Below are 21,768 nucleotides of genomic sequence, written 5' to 3' on the forward strand. Positions count from 1 at the left end.
CTAATAATAAACTGATGATTTACATAACAATACCTGTCAATCAATGGCAATGCGATTATTCAGTTCAAGCTCTTACAGCGATAATACAATATGTGATGGTTAACGCGACAATAGAATTCTATATTTGTCCAGGCTCGATATACAACATGCTGAAAGGCTATTTCTTTTTCAAATTATTTGACAAATCTGTTGTGCAGGTAACAACTGTTCAATATTAATGTGTCATTCACCTCAAATTTCATTGCAAGATTGTCGACTTGTGTTGTCATGACAACAATTTGTTGTCACTATTTTGATGATGGTAGGCTGTTTTCCATAGTAAACTTACAGGTTTTTAGCTATACATGTTACGAGAAGAAAAATGAAATTAGGATCAGTAGATAACTTTGCTTAGGTGATCAGTAGAATGAGGAGTCGTACAAAATCATTAGCTACATAGCGAGTTACATTTGTGTGTGCTCAACCAGCCACAATTATGTTAATTTGAAATATAAAGCTCTGTAACAAGTCAATTCCGATTTGTCGTGTCTACTTTCGTTGTTTTTTCCTTCAAAATTTATCTAACTAGAACACCAATCCAGCGCTATTTTGATTGTAATTTCAGTTTTTCCTCTAAAGCTACATGTTCATCGTGATGACAAATATAGTCATTCAAGTTTTGTAAACAGAAATGCCCTCAAAGAAATCAAAATCTCTCACTTCATACATTCTGTTGGCATTCTATTCTGAACCTAAACACAGATCACAGCTATATTTTGAAGTATTTTTTTTCTTCAATAGACAAAGACTGAATGCTGGTATTAAGAAGTATAGATACACCTACTACAAAAGTTCAGGCTTTGATTGTAAGTACCCCTGTGTGGGACTCAACAGGCCTTCCGTTAAATAGTATATAGGTTATGAATGGTACTTAGGCCTATCCTTTCCTCTGGGTAGGTCACAAGAATAACCTCATTACTTCACCTTTTTAACTTCAATGATCTGACACAAAATAGTGAACTTTTTTCTTTTTTTGTTCATGGTCATGACTCTACCTGGCTATAGTTTGCCTTGAATGTTTTCTGTTCCCTTTGGCAATCTCTTTTCCAAATTGTTTTCCTAGTGCTCTCTCTACATGCAAGCATTGTTTCCTGGCTGGCAGTGACATCTCTTTGAATGAAGGGAAATAACTTCAACAACACACTTCTGATGGTCACCCACTGTTTGTTTTGCTAAGTCCTCATGTTTCTGGCACTCTTTTTTTGTTACTGAATACTGGCATAAAAAGTACAAAGTACATCACCTAGTTTTACTTTAACTCACAGCTAGAGTCAACAAATGATATAAATACAAAGCAAAAAAAAAAAAAACCATCCAGGTTCACAACAAATTTAGGTCAAAATGTAGGTGTGAACTGCATCTACAAAACGTACTAAGACAGTTTAACTTGAAGCAAGTACTAGTCCTAGTACCCCTGTACCACAATGGTGGTGAAACAAGTCTGGACCTGTTGCCATTTCCTTTTAAATTGAACTCTGCCTTGTTTTGGGTGTGTGTTTAGTAAGATCCTAGCAAATCAACCTTGGGAATAGTCCAGAGAGATTTGTCTATTTGACTTGACAGTGTTGTTCACCCTTATGCTGCATAGCTAGGCAAGTGAAATGAGTGAAGATACATTGTACATGTATAACAGAATATCGTTCAAATTTCATCTACTTTTGTAAATCCGACTACTTACACCTTTGATATATAGGAATCCTTCGTCAACTTAAATAGCATAACGTCTTGTGTGATCAAATCAACAAATATGGATTATGACTATCGGATGTTGCATTAATACTATGATAAGGTTGCTTATGCAGAGTTGTTTCTTTTCCTGAGTACATGTACTTTTCCTGAGTACCTTCAAACCATTGCATATCATTTCAAAACTGACATGAAATCAAGCCTAACTTTGAAATATAACAGCCCACGTTATAATCCGGTTTGTGTACCTGGAGGGCATTTCATTTCTCAAACTACATTGTACATTAGGACACCCTGGATTACAGGCTAGAAGTGTGAGTGCTACAGTTTCATACGTAAAGATCCTTTGATAACATAAGGCTTTGGAATCTGTACGTACTTTGTCAGCAAAAAAAAACAAAAAAAAACGGTAATACGCTTACATCGTATTTGGGAATCAAGAAAAATGTCACACTGTGTTTCCCTGGACATTTCCAAATACAAAAACAAGCCTATTTTGAAACATTTATCGATCTTACATTTCAAAGTACAGTGAACTGTAATTGCACTCTGGGAATATAAGAGTGCTTATCTTGAAAGGCCGAGTCTTCACATGGGATGGCACTAAAGTACAAGGCATTTGTTTCAGATGTTTTGGTTTTTTTTGGGTAGGGAGGGTGCCACAAAAGTACAAAGCACCTGTTTCATATGTTTCACATACCAAAACTCCATAGGCTTTGATCTATTTCAATAAACAATATTGAAAATCAGTCCCTGGGAAATATTTTAGTCCAACATCATGCATTATTAGACGTGTGTGAAAATCTCTTGGAAACAGTCAATACTACTAACTGCAATGATAATGCCATGCCTATCTTTTCATTTGCTTTCTCTCTCTCTTTTGTAATGGTGAATTTCATGGTTGGACAGACAGCACAAAGCAATTGATTTTTGTATCTCTCTAAAGTTAGACTTTTAGGAAAGAACTCATGCATATTATATGGGAGTTGAAAATAGGAACACTTACGATCTGTAGCTCTATTGTTAGTGAATCATTTTCGCATTTTTGTCCCAAGTCTATTTTTAATCTTAGAGCTAACTAGTGCAGCATATCAACACCCTGCGGCTGTTAGTTCTGGTTCAATTACTTTCCTCAGTTTGTTGAGCAGAGATAGCTTGCTGTTTGCTAAACAGTCAGTCGGACCAACAAAACAAAGTTTGACAAATGATCAGAATGTCCCATGCTTCTTGACACGGCAACGGCACTCACACGAAATCTGACACACCGCGCTGAATAGCCAAGCATTGGTATGTATAGCCTTGTGTTTATTATGGTTACCATTCCTTGACCCCTAGACCACACTAACTTTCAATTGCCTCAATTCTTTTATACATTTACTGCCCTGTTTATGATACTGGGCGAGACAGTGCCCACATATTTGGGACATCTTCTACAAAAGGTTTACATAGACAAGCACAAGTGAGACATCCCAATGACTCATCCATGAAAGCATATCTCACAATAGTACAGCCGCTATTCCTATTGCCTCGTCACTGTTTAATTTAATGGCTGGCCTGTGAAAACTTTTTCATACAAAATAACGTTCAAACATCACAATATGTACAAACGAGGAGGTCACTATATCAACTACTGAAGGAAAGCTAACAGTATGAACAACGACCAAAACCGGAAACAGTTTCTGAATTCCTAGTATTCTGATAATTTATTGGTTAGAACAAACATACACACAACCCCAAATAAAACACAGTTTATGACTTACCTTAAAATGATATTCTAATTTGACAAGGAAGGGAAAATCTATGGCCTGAAGAATTCGTTTCTCATTCAACGTGTGTTCAACCTGTTTTAACTTTACCACCTACAATTTAAAAAAAAAAGAAAAAGACAACAAAGGAATTAGCAAATCTGTGTGTGTTTGTTTTATTCTATAAACTTTAAATTCTGACTCACTAGCTTTACTTACATGTCTTGAATTATTACTGAATTATTTTTGGTGTGAATGAGCCAGAACAAAAACTAGTACTTACTAATACAATATAATACAAATGTTTGTAGAGCATGCACAAGCCAAGTGGAACAAAAAATATGGAATTTATACCCTGTTTTTTTTTCAACATGACTATGCCATGACTAAGCGTATCTACATCGATGGTTTTTGCAGTATTCGAAATACGAGTAAATAAGATTAAATAAACACCATTATTTTTCTCAACTTTTTATGCCTGCACAGGTATAATTATCTGGAAAATACTCATGACCTGAGAGTTTTGTCACTACTCGTCTACCAATCTGTAGTGACAAGGCCCTTTAGATCAGTTCATTTTCCTTGGCTGAACGAAGTAAAATATTGGGGAATAATATTTAATTTTTCACTGTACCCATCATGTATGTATGCATTTCAAATGAGATACAAATACTCATATAAATTTGCCTGAAATGTCAATGTCATATTGTAGAACCCCATTCACATAAAAGATATTTATTTAAGCGAATGTCAAAATGATTTTAGCTGATTTGCTGTGGGTGTGCAAGTTGTCCTTGACACATGTATCACCTGCGTTTAAAATACAATTTGTCACACCTATGTATATTATGTCATCTCTTACTACACATATAAATGTTTAATTAAAATTTACATATGAGGTTGCTGACCTAGACTGTGTGTTTTACCTGCCAAAACACTGGTGTTTTTTTTATTTTTGTTTTCTGCACCCTACTTTGACAATAGTCATATTAAGAAGTTAATCACACATTGTAAGCTTTGTTGTGAAGTATGTTTACACAGAACATTCCACAGAGTCAATAACTTGGTGCATTTTTTTTTTCAGTTTTACTTGGCACGCAATCATTTTTTTTCTTCTCTTTCTATGACAATCCATCCAACCGTTCAAACATTCTTTGCATTACGCATATAACATCCACATCAATCATAGCGAAAAATTTATCAAAATTAGGTTAGTCGGGTGATTACAATATGTGTGGACTCTTTATCTGAACAAAGGTACAGGTACAGGTCAGTTCATTAGCCTACCTTCACTTGCATGCAAAACAAATAGTAGCCTTGAAACATTCTTTGTTGTTGATCAAACTGTGTGATAATTGAAACCCAGGTGAATAAAACGCACTGACCTTTTGTTTATCGAGTATCTTCATAGCATAGTATTGCTGTGTTGCTTTATGTTGAACTAACATAACCCTACCAAATGAACCTGTACCTAATGTCTTCTTCCTTTCAAAGTCCTCCAGGCATGCTGTGTTCTGTGAACAGAAGACAAAAAAAAAATTAATTTTACAGCTCCCCAGAAAGACACTCATAAAAACCCAGCGGTTTGCAGAGCATCTAGGCTAACCGTATGACACGGTTCTCTATTACTTCCCAAGGTTGTACAAGTGTATATACATTTTATACATCCCATGCATTCAACCTCTAGGCGTTTCAAGTTCTTGACTCCAATTCATAGGTGTTACAAAATGCATACAATCATTAGTTAGTATGGATGACTCATAATCACTTTACTAGTAATATTTTTATTAAATCATATATGCCATATCTATCGACTTAGCTACAGAATCTACCCATGAAACACACTTCCAAATGTGAAATGCATACGATTAGGTCGGCAAGTGAATTTGGGATTTGAAAAAAAAAATCTGTTCTTTTATGAAGAAACCTTCATTTTGTCCAACAGGAAGACAAGTGCATAGAAATTAGGATACGTGTACAGACCAGAATGCATATTTAAATGAAGGTAAATGAAGGTAAAGGAGTTGGGACAAGTTAGTGTATATGCATAGTGTGAGATGCTATACAGATAAACCTAGTAATGATAAAAAAACCAGGGTTATGGCGGACACTAAGATATGTACATTGTATGTAACACTATAAACACAGCTGAGAGAGCAACTTAACCTCTGGGTTTTACCATTACAGGTTATTTTCTTCAAGTGCACTGTAACTGTAAACTTTGTCTGGCTAGTAAGCATCAAAAGTGACGACAAACGATCTCCAATTCATTTTTTTTGAATAACCAGTTTTCTCATAAATTTACATACTGCTGACTTTTTTTTAAGGCGAGTATGAGAGGATTTTTAATTGCACAAAACATACATGTACAATGTAAGCTGTGGTCTTTTCCATCTAACATTACAGGAAAGGGAATGCAGCTAATTGCACAGATGACCCTGACATCAGGACAGCTAGCCCTTTAAAACATCATAAATTTTTTAACTACCATAAAATGAGACCTTACAGAAGTATACACACATTAAGACAACAACCTGGGTCAGTGAAGTATTGCAAACTTAGCCGAAAAAAAGCTTCTGCTTAATATGATATTTACATATATTTTCTTTTCTTACTTGACATAAGAAAAAATATATATAGTAGAGCAGTGCACCAGCAGTGGGTACAATAGGTTGAGGGTAATCTGACTAGTAGTAATAGCATGTCTTCCAACACAATCACACATGATGTGTCTACTTTGTGCATTCTTTTGTTGCTAATAAGTGTTACCACGCAACCACTGAGGTTTGGACCTGATTGTCAATAGTGTTGTGGGTTGTTGGGTTCCAACACACTTGTAAGTTCAGTGGTCCCCCATTGCTTCAATTTTTTTCAGTAACTAGATACCTATAAAAAACATTAGACAGTACACATCACTATGTCTTTCTGTTGTTGAGAGACCCTTTTTATGTCCTGTTTGAGTGGGGAAGGATTACTGCCTTGCGGAAGTGCATCTTTCTTCATATAAAATATCTAGGTAGGGGTTTTAAAACTTTTTGAGTTGAGTTTTGTTGAGACCATCCACTTCCATATTAGTCCTGCTTGCACATTGTGTATGGAATGCGATACTGACTATGGCCCTCAACACCATCCTGCAAAAAGCAATGTCACCAGCCAATTTCGAGTGCGCGAGCAAAATGATTGCGCACCAATTTACAAAAGAATTACATACCTAGTGCTCAAATATTAGCAATCGATCAAATATTAAGTACTCATTTTACACCTCTTTGATGATTCACTACTAAGATCACAAACAGTGTCGAAATTAGATATTTTTGACACCATACATGTAACTTCCGCTTCACGCACTTCACATGCAAAATTATAGACACACGTGAGAATAAGTCAATCTTCTTGTAATATTTAGACCTTCTAGCATGAGGTAAAAAGCTATTGAAGGTGCCGAGAATTAGGAGCACTTACATCACACTTTTAAAGTCGAAAAAGGCCACGATAACTATCGTTCTAAAAAACGAACAGGAACAACAACCCCTAGTCTAGTCTACGGATAAATGTCTAGTTTCAAGCCCTTCACACTTCACAACATTAATCAAGGATCTTGGCAAAGAGACAAAAACAGGAATTACGCTGTGCTGAATATATACGCAAATTAGTAAATTAGAAAGGCAACAAGCAGGACTTTGAACAGTCACTCTTTTGTGTATAATCATATTAGTATGCTGTTGAATGTCACTTGTCTATGGGGAGTTGTCACATGAATGGCTAACGAGGACAGACTAAATTAAAATATGCCTTTATATAATTATATACATGTATGTAACACTTCTCCTGATTACCATACATGTATGCATAGAAAATATATACTAGTATAACTATGATAATATAATATAATATAATATAATATAATACAATATAATACTAAATCCAAAGAATAAGGATGTCATAAGTCGTTACTCGGAGTGTCACGCTTCCTCAGCGATCATCAGGCGACTGATAAAATTGAGATTGTTAAGGTTGATATGTACTGTATTGTACACATACATGTAATGTTTGTGTGTACATTGCGTAACAAGATGGTCGGACTAAACTATTTCTTACAGAGATTTACTGCTATAGTTGCGAGGAAAAATTTATTTTTGTGGCGACATTTGGAGACTAATTCGGATTTTTTGTTTAGTAGTATGCTTTTGTCAGCATTGATTATATACATGTACATGTACATAGTTTCAGTTAAACAGAGATTGCAACGTTTCGTCTCATTCCTGTAAGCAGCCGCTTGGGTGATGATATCCCACTCAATACTATGATGGTTGGTTCCTTTCCTTCAAATTCTGAACATGTTAATATAATTTAATATATATATTTACATATTGTATATATGGCAACTTCTTTCCCACTTTCACAAAAATGTATACTACTAGAAAATAAATACATTCAACACAAAATATCACCTTCATTGTGCTAAATGTCAAGATTAGGTACATGTATTTCTCAAACTTCAAAGTCTCATTGACATAATTAACATAAATATCTGATAATAGGTGGTATCTTAGCAGTGGACTAAGAAAATTCAACTCCATGGTAACGCTGCTAAGAAAAGCATACCATAACGTTGCTAGTAAGCCTGGGCGTACTATTCTACTATGTCTGGATTGCCCATTACCATCAGTGTATTTTCTTTTGATATCAGCATAGATCAATGGGTAGTTGACATCTTAGGATATCAAATGTCACGACACCATTTGAAATCTATCAATCTATTTCAGAGGCAGTATCTATACACTGAGGCTAAATGGATGGCTGTGTCACTTTGATCATATTAATCATACACTGACAGCCAACTACTAAAAGTACACGTTCCTGGCTGCCGCTCTACCCATGTTTTCTGAACCCAGTGTGTCTTACTTAAATAAACATGTAATCAATAAATTACAAAGGATAAAAATTCTCATTTTCATTCATGCAGTCTCATTTGGTATTATTTAGCATACATGTACATCACAAAGATTTTTTGAAATTAAAAAAAAAGGCCATGGGGTTCTTGCATTAGTTATATCAGTGAAGCCATTACATCTTTTGTTCTTAACCAACATTTTCAAAAGCTCTGTGGAACGATTGTTGTTCGCACCTAAATTCTCATCCTATCAAATTTTGTTTCATTCTCATATCACTAGCTTTCTGATTATGATAAACTCAGCCGAAGTGAAGATAATGATACTAAAAATATAAGTAAAAGTCTGTAATACCTGTGATGGACTTTCCCATTTTCTTAGGAAGTCTTCTCTTGCCTTATCAAGAAAAGCTTTGACTGTTGAGAAGAAGAAAAAAGAAGAAGAGAAGAATGCATTATATTAATGTTATATTCAACAGAAGAATTGATAATGAATCAACAATGATGTACATGTATCCAGGCTGTTAAAAAATGCCAACATCAAGTATATGACACTTCTCCATACACAAGATTCTTCAAAAATTTTTGGCAGATTGTCGGTGGATTTCAGCTGTAAAATGAAAATGGATATTAATAACAGGTGGAAAAGTAATTACAAGCAGTCTGGATCATATTTCTATATAGCAATACTTCCCAGGGATTTTTTATTCTATAAATACATTTGGCACAAAAAACCAACCTCTACCATGTTGAGATAGTCATCAACATTATTCATCAGTCTGCATTATTCAAAGACAACTCAATTCAAACATACATACATAATTCAAACTAGCGATGTAATTAGTAATTCAATATCGCGGCCTCAACATTTCTTATACATAAATAAACAGAGAAGTACACATATGATGTATTTCTGTTAATATTATAATCTTGTTCTCTGATTTGCCAGTAAACGTCACTGAAGACAGGTGGTTTAGCCGCTACTGTTGTCGTCGTTGACTGCCCTTTAATACCGAATTACCGAACGTAAGGCCAACACTGCTTTCATATTACATGTACATTAATACAAAGAATGGTGCAACAGTTAGAGCCTGTTACCATGGCAACAGTTCCCTGTAGCCAATTAGCCACATCACATTTCATCTTCATATTAACGTGAAGCCTATCCATGGGATGACGTTCTTGCGTGCGCATCTTAATTGAAGTGACCACACTGCTTTTATCCTCTTCACAACCTACATGTATGTCTGCAGTTTTGTAGACAATTTAAAATTATTCGGATCATGCTGTCTACTTTGCATATTCCAACAGGTGAAACACCCAGAGATGACACACAAAACGACACCCATATCTATTGTATCACATTGACAGTATTAGCCAGTGGCATGAGAAATTTTCACACACAAAAATAAAATATGTGGTTGCCATGGTAACTGGTGTTTGTAGTGCTGAAAATCTGAAGAGAAATGCATACAAACCCATGCACTATGCCCACGACAGAAATTCTGACTCGAAAAGTCATGCAATTGAAAGTTCTGTCTCTCAGACAAATTCCCTTGAAATCGGGAAAAGGCATGATGTGTGTAACTTATACTGCAATTTGAGTGTTTGTAATACCCCTTCATGTAGTACATAATAACACAATGGGTAAAATATCATAATTACATTCATTGCCCGATTCAAAAATAGAAACTAATACAACCTATAAATATGTTAGATCTTTATTTACTTACAGGAAAACGGTTCCTCTTTCCGACTGACTACAATGGCAAGAATTATGCATTAGATTTTGGAAATACTATATAATGCCACAAAAATTCACAAATATATCATAATGTTTGACATTTTCAGTAGCTATAGGTCTGTGTAATTTTTAAATAGGAAATTAAATTACGCACACGCTTTCTAGATCTAATAAAATGTTAACTGTAGACTGATTTTGAGTAATTTCTCTAAATTGATTCAGCTTGGGAATAGAATGAAAGAATTCAGTCTAAATATAGCCGGTATTAATGTAACGGGTTGCAAGTCAGAGTAGACACACAGCAAGAATGAAGATGTTAGAGGAAAGATATTATGTGTACAAATTTTACAGGTATATATATATAAATATATATGTACATGTATAGAAAAATAACACAGGTTCTACCCAGAGCAGCAAATATCTGAGAGAATATTACATTACATTTACACAGTCAATTTTTGCCAAATTATTTTTTCATATCAACCTGTAAACATGATTTACATTATTTATTATTCCATCAACATTCGATGAATTTTCTGGACTCAAATACAGACGTACGTAAGAACCTCTCAGAAAATTTTCTTTTCTTTCTGTTTCAAGGCAACTTGTTGTATACTATCATAACCGACTGCATCAAATAATTGAAAAATGAGTAAAAAGAGTGAATGAGTGTGGTAGGTGAAAAAAAGATGAAATAAGAAAATAGATTCTTGAACATTAACACTCAGACATCTGCTGCTGACATTAGAAGGGAAAGCCCAGGTTTTCCAGTTGTATTTCCTTTAAGTGATTTCAGGTAATGACATTCAACGCATACAATTTTATGTGAGGAGTTGACAGTATGTAAAAAAAAAAATGACAGAAAAAACTGTAATAGCATGCATAGAAACGAGGAAGAGTTTACCCGATATCAACCATCCAAAGTTGAGCATGTTACCTACAAACAGTAGTACAGTATTTTGATTGTACCCATGTCCAAATGTATGCAAGGAGAAAGGCAATGAAAAGGGATTTAAAGAAAATAAATTAAAGTTTTTTCAAAAGCTTGCATATTCAAATTTTAGTGTGAACAAGAGATATGACAATATGAATGTGTACAGTTGCAGAGTACCTGTGTGCCCTCTAATGATAGCCAAATTTTGTTGTTGTGAGTCAACATGAGAAAAACTGGCATTTCTTGTGAGTCTGCCACATACATGTAATAAGAGATAGGGAAACACCAAATTTTGGTGCATCATTAGAAATCATATGCGTCAGTGGCATGTCACACTGGCTTAGAGGGAACACTGCAGAGTACCTTGTTACTACTCATTCAGCTTTGCCTTGAATTACAGAAAATGCAACGATTTTCTTGATCATATATCATATCTCCAATTTTTTTTTCGCAAAAAATGTGACGCATGTATTTCATTTACAAGCCTTAAGTTTCAAATCCTGCTGTTCAGAGATATGAACATACGAGACTTCCTCTTATGACATGCAAAATTTGGCACACAAAATGGAATTCCTACACAATTGTGTTTTTGTTTGTTTGTTTGTTTGTTTTTTGTATGTTTTGAATGCAATCCTAATATCACAGATATTACAACTGAAATTGAGACATATACATCCATGTACAACTTCAAAAATGGCAAGTAGATTTAATTAATTTCTTTATTTAGATGTTACTATGTCCATGGGATTACATATCATTGAAACACATGCAGGCTAAAACCTAGTATTTTCAGCTACCCTGAATGAAAATGTGAACAGTTTTTCCACGATTCAATACATGATGTCATTTATTGTCATTACACACGTTTGAAAAAAAAAAAGCATAATGTTTTTTCGCAGCTGTTGGTAAGTTACATGTAATTGACATTTTTGCTCACTATGTTACTATTATATTATCAATGTGTAGTTATTTGCATAACAATTTATTACTGATTATGTATTTTTCCATTAATATCCTTCCTACTGAGTAGTCTGAACAGCTTGTAAAAGCATTTAAATAGTTCCAGGTGCCAAAAATAGCTGCAGCATTCAGAATATTTCCTTGTTAACATACTAGAGTACTGGACTTATTCATTTCTAAAAATGAGACATTACTTTCATAAAGCACAGACTAGGTGATTGATAGAAGCCACCTGCAATCTAACATTGGGTGCTGGGACTAATCTAATCAGTATACACTACATTACACACACTGTATCTGTCACAGCATTGCACTACATAAATTCAAATACATATATCTACACTACAGAAAAACAATTATAAATATTTATAGGTTGGAATTATATTATAGGCATCCGAATTTCCAAATATAGCCTAGCAATTTGCACATTCCATTAATATATAATGTTCAGATGCACCTGCTATAACTAACAGGTGTGTATGGTCTAATCTCTGAAATAACCTTTGACCCAACATTATGAAGCACAGTTTTTCCAAATTCCAACTCATCTTCCCCATTTGGTACATCTACACATGCATATTCAGAGTCTCAAAGTGCACTGCACTTTAAATTTTGAAGAAAAATTCATGACAATAATGGACCACTGATTGGTAAATTTTGTTGTTCAATTAACTGTGTGAAAACCTGGAGCCTTTGATGTCTCCCTGCATTTGAAAATATTGCAGAAATTTTCTTTCAGTTCTAAAAATCCTGTAGTGATGCAGATTACAACTGGATATTGTACACATTATCTACACTCTTTTTACACTGAATCTGGTCAAATATTTATTACACAACATGCAATCCTGCTCCTGTGCTATTTGCCATTACACTATGAAATAGTGATTTAGTAAATGTATACATGCAATTTAGAGATGTAACTAGTTAGTAAATCACCAGCTAATAATCTAGTTCCAGCCCTTGTGATCACCCATATATGCATAATGCAAGCTTTGTACACTTGCAGAATGAAAAGGTTTCTTTACTAGCCTTGTACAGGCTCTGCCTTTAGTTACTTTCACATCTCTGCTAATTATCGTAACAAACTTTCTGGATAGTATAATGACAGCAGAGCTGTGAAGCCAAACGAAAATATCTAAGGTCATTGTATGAGGGAATTATAAATTTCCATGTAGGCGTTTTTGTCACATTTATTATGGCAGCCATCTTGTTTCCCATATTCCTCTGCAAGATGTGATGGAGATTTATATACACCTTTGATAACAGAAACAATACAACGTCAATTTATCTTGTTTTCAGTTTACATCAATTAACACTCTATCAAATAGTTTATCAACACATATGTGATACAAATTATTTATTTTGATATCATACGATCAGAAATGTCATAAACACAAATGACCCCAAATTATGTTATATTTTTGTAAACCAAAAAACTCTGATCTGATAAAAGATACTAAATCATAAAATTTGCAAAATCCAGCTGATATTGTGATCTCGCCTTTAGATGTAAAACTCTTTCAAAAATTGCTTCTGTGACTGATCTGCCGTAAAACAACAACATTGGGCGTATCGTTTTGTTTTATTACGACCAGTCACCGGTGTTATACTGTTAGCTACGTGAAGTATCTCTTACAACTGGATTATGTAGTCAAATTCAACTCTTACGCCGCTGAAAATCTATTCACTTGAAGCACCCTAAATGAAACACACAGCCAGGCTGATTTCGATGGGAATATGGAGACTCAAGGCTGCCTAAGAAATACTGTCGTATACGACAACAGACACGGATGAAGAGGCCGTGAATGACCCATTATTATCGACACTGCGTGTAGTGATAGTCACCGGTGTTTGTCTCACACACAGACCCTGATACAAATCCACTCACGCGACACGTACATGCAGTGTTGACTGACCTCCTCGCGCGTTCCAAACAAGATCAGTTAATATGTGTCATGACTGAAACGAAGGAAAATATCCCTTATGTATGAAACGGGGGTTATTCAATACTGTATATAACGCATGGGGGATCTCTGGTAACGCTACATAAATGTACACAGACCGATCAGAGAGATGCAGACTGCATGTAAAAATCGAACATGATATTCGAACTCATCAGACATACGCACCATTTTCTTGTGGATCCCCTTTCTTTGCTGTGGCAGCATTTCCCATGGTCTATATTTCTGGAAGACAACCACACCACCCTCTAATGATGATGATGTTAAAATTAGAGGAATATCACACAAAATTTTTATCGTTACGTCCAATATTTTTGCCAAGGTCTTCCACTGCAAACAACGGGCTTTTACTTCACCAACACTATTGTTGTATTCTTCCGCTTGACAAAACTGCGCGCTGAGATATCAGTTTAGATATCAAAGACAGTAAAATTAGTTCCTGGACAAAATTTTATATACAATGTTTCTTTTAAAATGCTAAAAATCTACCAAAGGGGTAAGTTTGCGTCGTTTTGGTAGTACTATATTTTCTTGGCGGAGGAGTCGGAAATGGTTGCCAGAAACCATATCGATCACAATAGTATTATGGGATGCCGTGGCACTCCATTGCTATTCATTATGTGCCATATAAGGAAGTTGGCGGCTTGTAGCTAAAAATAGCAACATCTTTTCTCGCCTTTAACTTAACTAAAAATAGCATGGCTAAATGGGCCTCAACCATAGCGACCAGCTGTCTAACTAAAAACTTTCGATAACTTTTAAGTAAGGACGTGACGAGCAATAAATCACAAGGTTACTTCAGTGCGTGTTGAGTGTCAACTGTTTTTGCGATAGTGTACTCAATTGACACCATTCAGCTTTTGTTCTTTGCTTGTTTTATTGATCGTTCTTATCCAATTACCAATGTTTGTTTCTAATGATTGAGTAAACATGGTAACTTTTCATCCATGCAATAGAAACACTCAAACGGGATATTTAAATCATCGGGGGGTCATCGTTACCGTGTGAAGGCCCTTTCTCACATTAATACGGAAATCTCACTGATCAGAAAACCGCCAACAACAGCGCGGCGACAAAGTAAACAAAGTCCGTGGAAACATCAACTGCGTGTCCGTATGTTGAACTTGATCTCAAACCAGCTCCATTCTACACGTGAAATCCATTCGATCGTGTGTATGTATTTACATGGTACTTCCATGGTATTTACAATCTTCCTTCCCAATCAAACCATGGAAGTATAACCATGGATGCATTGTGAGTGACTTCCATGTAATAACCAATATTGGCCAGATATCTCAGATTTGACATATCAGATAAACTTGAGTTCAAAATATTCCCTCCCACCAGCTGGTGATATAGCAAAAAAAATGCACATGGGTTCATTATCATGACCCATGGAAGTATAACCCACACCATTGGCGTATAAGAAATGGGAAGGGAGGGGGGGGGGGTGCGGTCAGTGCGATCGACTACACACGATGTGGTAATTTTGGTTAAATATTTTTTCCAAATAAGCCTACAAGTTACAGGTACAGACGATCCGGTGTCAGTACTTTAACATACTTTATAAAAACTTTTAGGTTAGGCCTAATAAAAAAAATTGTGTGGTTCCGGTTACACTCAACTTAGAATAGGTGGGGTAGGTAGATTTTTTAAATATTTTTTTTTATGGTATTGTATTTGTCTTTCTGTGTGAGTGTCTAGGTCAGGTTTTCCATTGTTAATTGCCATGGTATGTGTTGTTTATTTTTTCCTATCAGATGTACAGCCATTGCAGATTGGAAGAACACATTTAGCGTGTATGATTTTCAAGTTGATGTCAGTTTTCCGCATCCACTATATCTCGTGAAACTTCACAATTTTTGCGATTTTGTTATTTTTTTCTCGAAAACATAAAAAAAAGTTTAGGGTTGGCAGTGAAAAACAAGGTGGGGGTCGGGTAACCGGAACAGTTTTTTTTAGGTCTTACGTTCATGTTCTGAACTTACTAACCATTTCCTCCCTTTTTACAAAGATTCATCGTCAACACTTCTCTCTGAAATGTGTAACTTAAGAATACTTAGTTTCGCCGGAACATGTAAAGCTTACTCGCTATCGGACAAAACGACGTAGACTATCGACAGTCGTTCGTGCCTTTTTTTGCTACGTTTTATCTAAAACTAAAGTCGTCGCCTCGCTGCGATCGGCGGAGCAATACTATAACCGCGTACTGATTATTTAGCAACATCACAGCGAGTGCCGGAGGCAGTTCGTGCCTACAGCACTCACAGTTTCCTATCAGTACGCATTATTATTCAGTGCTACGAGGAGACGACTTTGTTTTTATGAAACGTAGCAAAAAAGGCACGAACGACTGTCGACAGTCTAGCAAAAGGTCGACTGTCGACAGTGTAATACTAATAACGACGCGACCTTCGAAGTTAGTTGAATGTGCGCTCTATTTACCAGTACAATTCGAGCAAAATATCAATCGATTTCTGGAAAAGACTTTGGCAAGTTTATAAAACCCGAGACTGCTGGTAGAACAAATGATAAGGTTTGGCAAGAAGAATATATTGATGGATGACTTAAAAAAATAATGAACATTGATTGATTTGTGTCTGGGTTTAAAGCATTGACCCTACAGTGCTACACGCCTATGGTTAAAGTTGGACACGTACACGTACTATTCCCTTGGCAGATTATGTTAGCCTCATAATCTTCAAATAGTGTGAGTTTGTTATTCATTTTTAGTTTTGGAAACGCCCCCTCCCCACCCCACCCCTCTAGTTACTATTAGCCTGGCAAGTCTCTCAGCGGCTCCACGTTCACCGACTCGGAGCCTATTTCGCAATCACTTACTAAGGTTAACATTTCACTCACAAGACCTTAGTGTTTTTCAAACAAAATTATTTTATCCAATAATGAATGAAAAAACCCAGAGACTTGTGAAAAAAAGGCAGGAAACTTGTGCAAGTCTAGGTTTTGGGGTCTGTATGCGATCATAACCAGGTCATAGTGTATAACGCCGTAACGGTCAGCGTTGTTGCCATGGATTTTTGATATTGCCAGTGATGTTAAGTTATACCTATTAGACCTAATAAAAAACAATTGTGTGGTTCCGATTACGCTCAATTTGAGAATAGGTGGGGTAGGTAGATTTTTTATTTTATTTCATCATAATATATTTTTTTCATGTGTGAGTGTCTAGTTCAGGTTTTCCATCGTTTTCCAAATGGTCTCTGTGTTATTTATTTCTTCCTATCAGATGTACAGCCATTACAGATTGGGAGAACATAATTATGTGGTTTTATATTGTCTTTTTAAGTTGATGTCAGTTTCCGCATCCACTATTTCTCGTGAGACTTCCACATTTTTTTTGCGATTTTATTATTTTTTCTCGAGTACGTAAAAAAGCTTTAGGGTCGGCAGTGAAAAACTGGAACCAAACAATTATTTTTGTAAGCCCTAACCATGGATATTCGAAGTTTGGTATAGTTTTGGATTATTGGTAATTCCGCGGTTTGCAAAAAATAATAACAATTAGAAAATATGAAAATAAGAAAAAAAGACGCCTCAAACTAGCTAGACACGTGCCCAGGGAGATGATAATACTGTGTGGTAACTTCACCCTAGTATAATATTATTTATGTACAAAATATACATACAGTATGGCCTTGACCGTTTGGCTATCAAATCCAAGTCAACACATATACAATTGCAAAGGTCATACTCATACCCAGTGATCTTGTGTTGTTGGCACAATTTTTAATTACTGTTTGTTAAAGGGAATTGTTTGGACTTCCCCCCTCCACTGTCTATGTTTGGACTCAGCTATTTCATGGTTAAATATGATGGTGAAAAAGCTACACCGCTCGTTCAGTTTCGAAATCTTTCACATATCTGGTGTTAGTCACATACCCAAATGGATTTCGCTTAGATTAATTCATCTAACCATCTTAGAAAGTACCTTGTTGTGTTTACTTGACAATGACATTGTTCATCACCCCGACCATATACATGTATTGTCTTTCTATACGTGCGTACCATTCTTGGGGTACACCGGGGTACCATTTTGTCTCCCACCCTTCCAAGTCCTATCATAAATAAAAGGAACTTGTCGCATTTCTGAGGTAACTTTTTTCGAGCTATCAATGATAGCGTCTAAACATTCCTTAATTTTAAACTCCATGTTACATATATAACTGTCTTTGGATATTTTCGAAGAAAGAAGATTAAAAATGACGAAGATGTAACACGAGATCGAAACCCCGGATCGAAACGTACGAACTTATAAAGTTGGACGGACCGGAGTCGAGGTTTGAAAGCCCCTTGAACTCTGTGAGTTGACCGTAGTGACACTTGTCCCAATACCTCTTGTAACCGAACAACATACGTTAAACTAAATATACAATGAATACATCGTACTGTATATCAAATAGGAGACCTGTGGAATGGAAGTTGGATAACAAGCCCGAGGCTGCAGGCATGGTATCAAAATATATTGTTTCGATATCGCGATCGAAGACTGTATGCGTGCTCATTACAGCCAATGAGGGCGCTCTATTGATGTGCTGGTCATGTGTGCTGGTTTGACAAAGTATGATCATCAAAGCCATCTCTGATCTGACTTCTTTTACTACTTCGTCATGTGTCACCAATACACGCAATTTCATTTGAACCCACGTCAGGTTTGGTAATCTAATATGTTGTTAACAGTGACAAAATAACGTATTGGTAATAAGCATTTTGTAGCCTTGGTTTCTATATAGGTCGTTTCAATTATAAAACCGGTAAGGTATTTTATTCAGATCCACACATACATGTAATTGCATAACACGCATATTGACATATTGTTATAAAGTTATGCAGATATTGTTCCATGTCTCTTTTTCAAACCAGAGTTATAGGACTGCCCCTCCCACTACCTTTTCATATTGCTCAGTGACTTCGGAGAACTACAAACTTCCTATAAAGTAACGTCACGGTTGCATACTTTCTGTGTACGTAGGCTTCGAGAAAAACTGCCAACAATAAAAATATACAATTTCCTTTATGTTGTCAATTACATTTCATACTGAAAAGTTATCCACCCGATAACTTCTCATAAAACTGTGGTAAACCGTCTCTCAATTTTAATGACGGGACCTCCGACCGCGATAACATGGAATATCTACGTGCGAATGAGGTGAGGTGAGGTAAGGGAGAAGTTAAATCTCTATCCGCATGGATACCACGGTACCCCTGCCTACGACCGCAAGAGAAACCGTGACGTGTGACTCGTGACTGTGCGCAGGCATGGTTCGGTATCGCGTTACTCCACGCGTGGCCACGGTAGTTACATGGAAATTCACGACTGATGCGCGATAGTGTAAGTTGCATCAAGCATAGAGGGTAAACATCTGTCCATGATATCTTTATTACAGTGTCTAATCCTTATAAACGGTAGACAGTGTCTGACTTTAAATAGTTCGACTCTTAATAGTATTGTGCCTTAAGCTTGCAAGTGTAAGTTTACACAAAAAAAACGAGTTTTTAAAATGTAAAACGATAACATAAGGCCCCACTATCCGTTTTACGTCATGTATGTTTGACTGACAACAATGACAAGCTGACCACCAGCCCTATAGTCTAGTTCCTATACAGTATCGTTACTATTTACACCTCCATGTTGGTATCTTGACTACCAACCCTATCATTAGTAAACGCTGAATCATGGAATTTGTTTGCATAATTTGTATTGTATATAATAATTGTAATAAAATGCTTTGGCAAGTGTGTGTGACATTTTTACAAACTAGTATGCCATACTCTATATATAGCTTAACAAGTTTCCCTGACTTAATATATATATATATATATATGGCATGCTAAACACACACAGAGAGAGAAACACACACACACACACACACACACACATCCGTTCGTCCGTTCACATATTCTGAATCCTCCATCCATCCAACCAATCATCCATCCGCCCATCTGTTCTTTTCTATATTTACGTACCCCCCCCCCCCCACACACACACAATAGTTTAAGTTGTTAACTATTAGGGTTGACTGGTTGATTGTAGTGGTCTAAGAGGTCTGAGCAAAACCATAATTTCAAATGTGTTTGCATCCAGCAATCTGAAACTAGCATGAGATCTAGCTCTTTCAATCAACGTGAGATTACATCGAAAGACAAATCCGACAAAGGATGCTGGTTACTTGGTTAGCGATCTCAAGAACAAATACTTTCGTCATGAGACTGACGGTCAGACAGACAGACAGGCGTAGACTCACATGCACACACGCGCGCACACAGTTCTATACACAGGCATGCATGCATGCATACATACATACATACATACATACATACATACATACATACATACATACATACACACACACACACACACACACACACACATACATACATACATACATACATACATACATACACACATAGGATATTGCAACGTCTGAGCGAGTCACGAGATGCCATATATATACCATATATTTCGTAGAGGCCAGCGCCAACATTTATATAAAGTGTCTGAGACCTGTTTGTTAAATCAGTGTGCTAGCTTTGTATTAGGTACTTTAGATTGAAAATATAGAACTGTGGGTTATATAGGACATATAGGACTGGTTTCTTTAGTTTGTCATAGTTAGACAAGTTATATCGATATAACGTATGTATATGTTACATTATTATTGGCTTGAGGTCGTTGATGTTGTTGTTGTTGTTGTTGTTGTTGTTGTTGTTGTTGTGGTGGTGGTGGTGGTGGTGGTGGTGATGATGATGATGATGATGATGACGATGATGATGATGATGATGATGATGGTGATGATGATGATGAGAGTTTTTTTTCACCCTTTATATGAATAACATTTTTAAAAAAAAACCACGGCACAGTTGTGTTCTTTTGTGTGAACTTGATAGCGTCCTGAGTGAGTAGTAATTGCGAACTGTCGGATCGGGTGAACACAAAGCCCATACCTTTGAAGACTACTGGTAACCGGGGAAAACAAAGTTGACCACATTTCCTTGACAAAATCGTGCCTTTAGCCTTCATATTACTTTCACAATGAACAGATATTGCACCACAAAACGTTTCACCTTGATTTAATGAAATGACAATTGACACATAATTAATTAATGAGCTCTCTACTTATGTAAATGAAGTGTGTCAATTTAAACATGTAAAACATTAATAATTATTGTGGATTTTGTTTTTGTCGTTGTAAATGAATAAGATGCAAAACTCGAGGACACGTTATTTGATTTGTTATTCATGGTTAAAGGTCATTGACCTCCGAGATATACTTTAAAAAGTAGTTTTACGACCAGGTGAGCGAAATCAATCACACACACAGAAAGACATACATAGGCATACAGTATTCTGAAATTGTTCAACTTATCGCAAAACTGGTGACTTCACCTACAAGATATTTGCTCAAACCAACATAATAAAATAACAGAGAGTAAAGGTCTCGATGAATTAGTGTTGAATGAGACATGTCACCAAACCTGACAACTGGAGAGCTAAACAAACTAATAACGCTAAAACTCAAGTGTTTTATCAGTCGTTAGGGCAATTCACCTCGACTTAACACACAAAAGAGCTGGCGCGGTTTTCTCTAAATCTAATATTGGTTTTCTCTCTTCAAACGCAATGTACGGGGTATCTCACATATTTTGGGTATCCGGGCTCTAAGCACGGTGGTGACATTCCGTTGAAATAGTTACATGGCATTGCTATAATGCACTTATAAATCTTTATGAGCAAGCACTTCATTAGAAAGGTTCCCTCACACTGATTTTTTTTATAAATCGTCCAAGCA

General features: G+C 36.0%; 1 protein-coding gene across 4 annotated transcripts in view; it reads right to left on the reverse strand.

The window, feature by feature from the left end:
• Positions 1–21,768, reverse strand: part of LOC144436654 (cAMP-dependent protein kinase catalytic subunit 1) — a 57,160-nt gene that overhangs the window by 14,856 nt on the left and 20,536 nt on the right. For 2 of the 4 annotated variants that reach the window (XM_078125493.1, XM_078125494.1), the window contains exons 1-4: positions 14,129–14,296; positions 8,717–8,778; positions 4,856–4,984; positions 3,486–3,584 (exon numbers count right to left, since the gene is read on the reverse strand). In XM_078125493.1, coding sequence (XP_077981619.1) covers positions 3,486–3,584; positions 4,856–4,984; positions 8,717–8,778; positions 14,129–14,174 — 336 coding nt within the window. In that variant the 5' untranslated portion in view covers positions 14,175–14,296. Of the gene's footprint in view, positions 1–3,485; positions 3,585–4,855; positions 4,985–8,716; positions 8,779–14,128; positions 14,297–21,768 lie in introns of those variants that run through there. The other 2 variants (XM_078125496.1, XM_078125495.1) reach the window with 1 other exon arrangement.

The sequence above is a fragment of the Glandiceps talaboti genome, chromosome 6 (assembly GCF_964340395.1).
Source record: "Glandiceps talaboti chromosome 6, keGlaTala1.1, whole genome shotgun sequence".
Classification (NCBI taxonomy): Eukaryota; Metazoa; Hemichordata; class Enteropneusta; family Spengelidae; genus Glandiceps; species Glandiceps talaboti.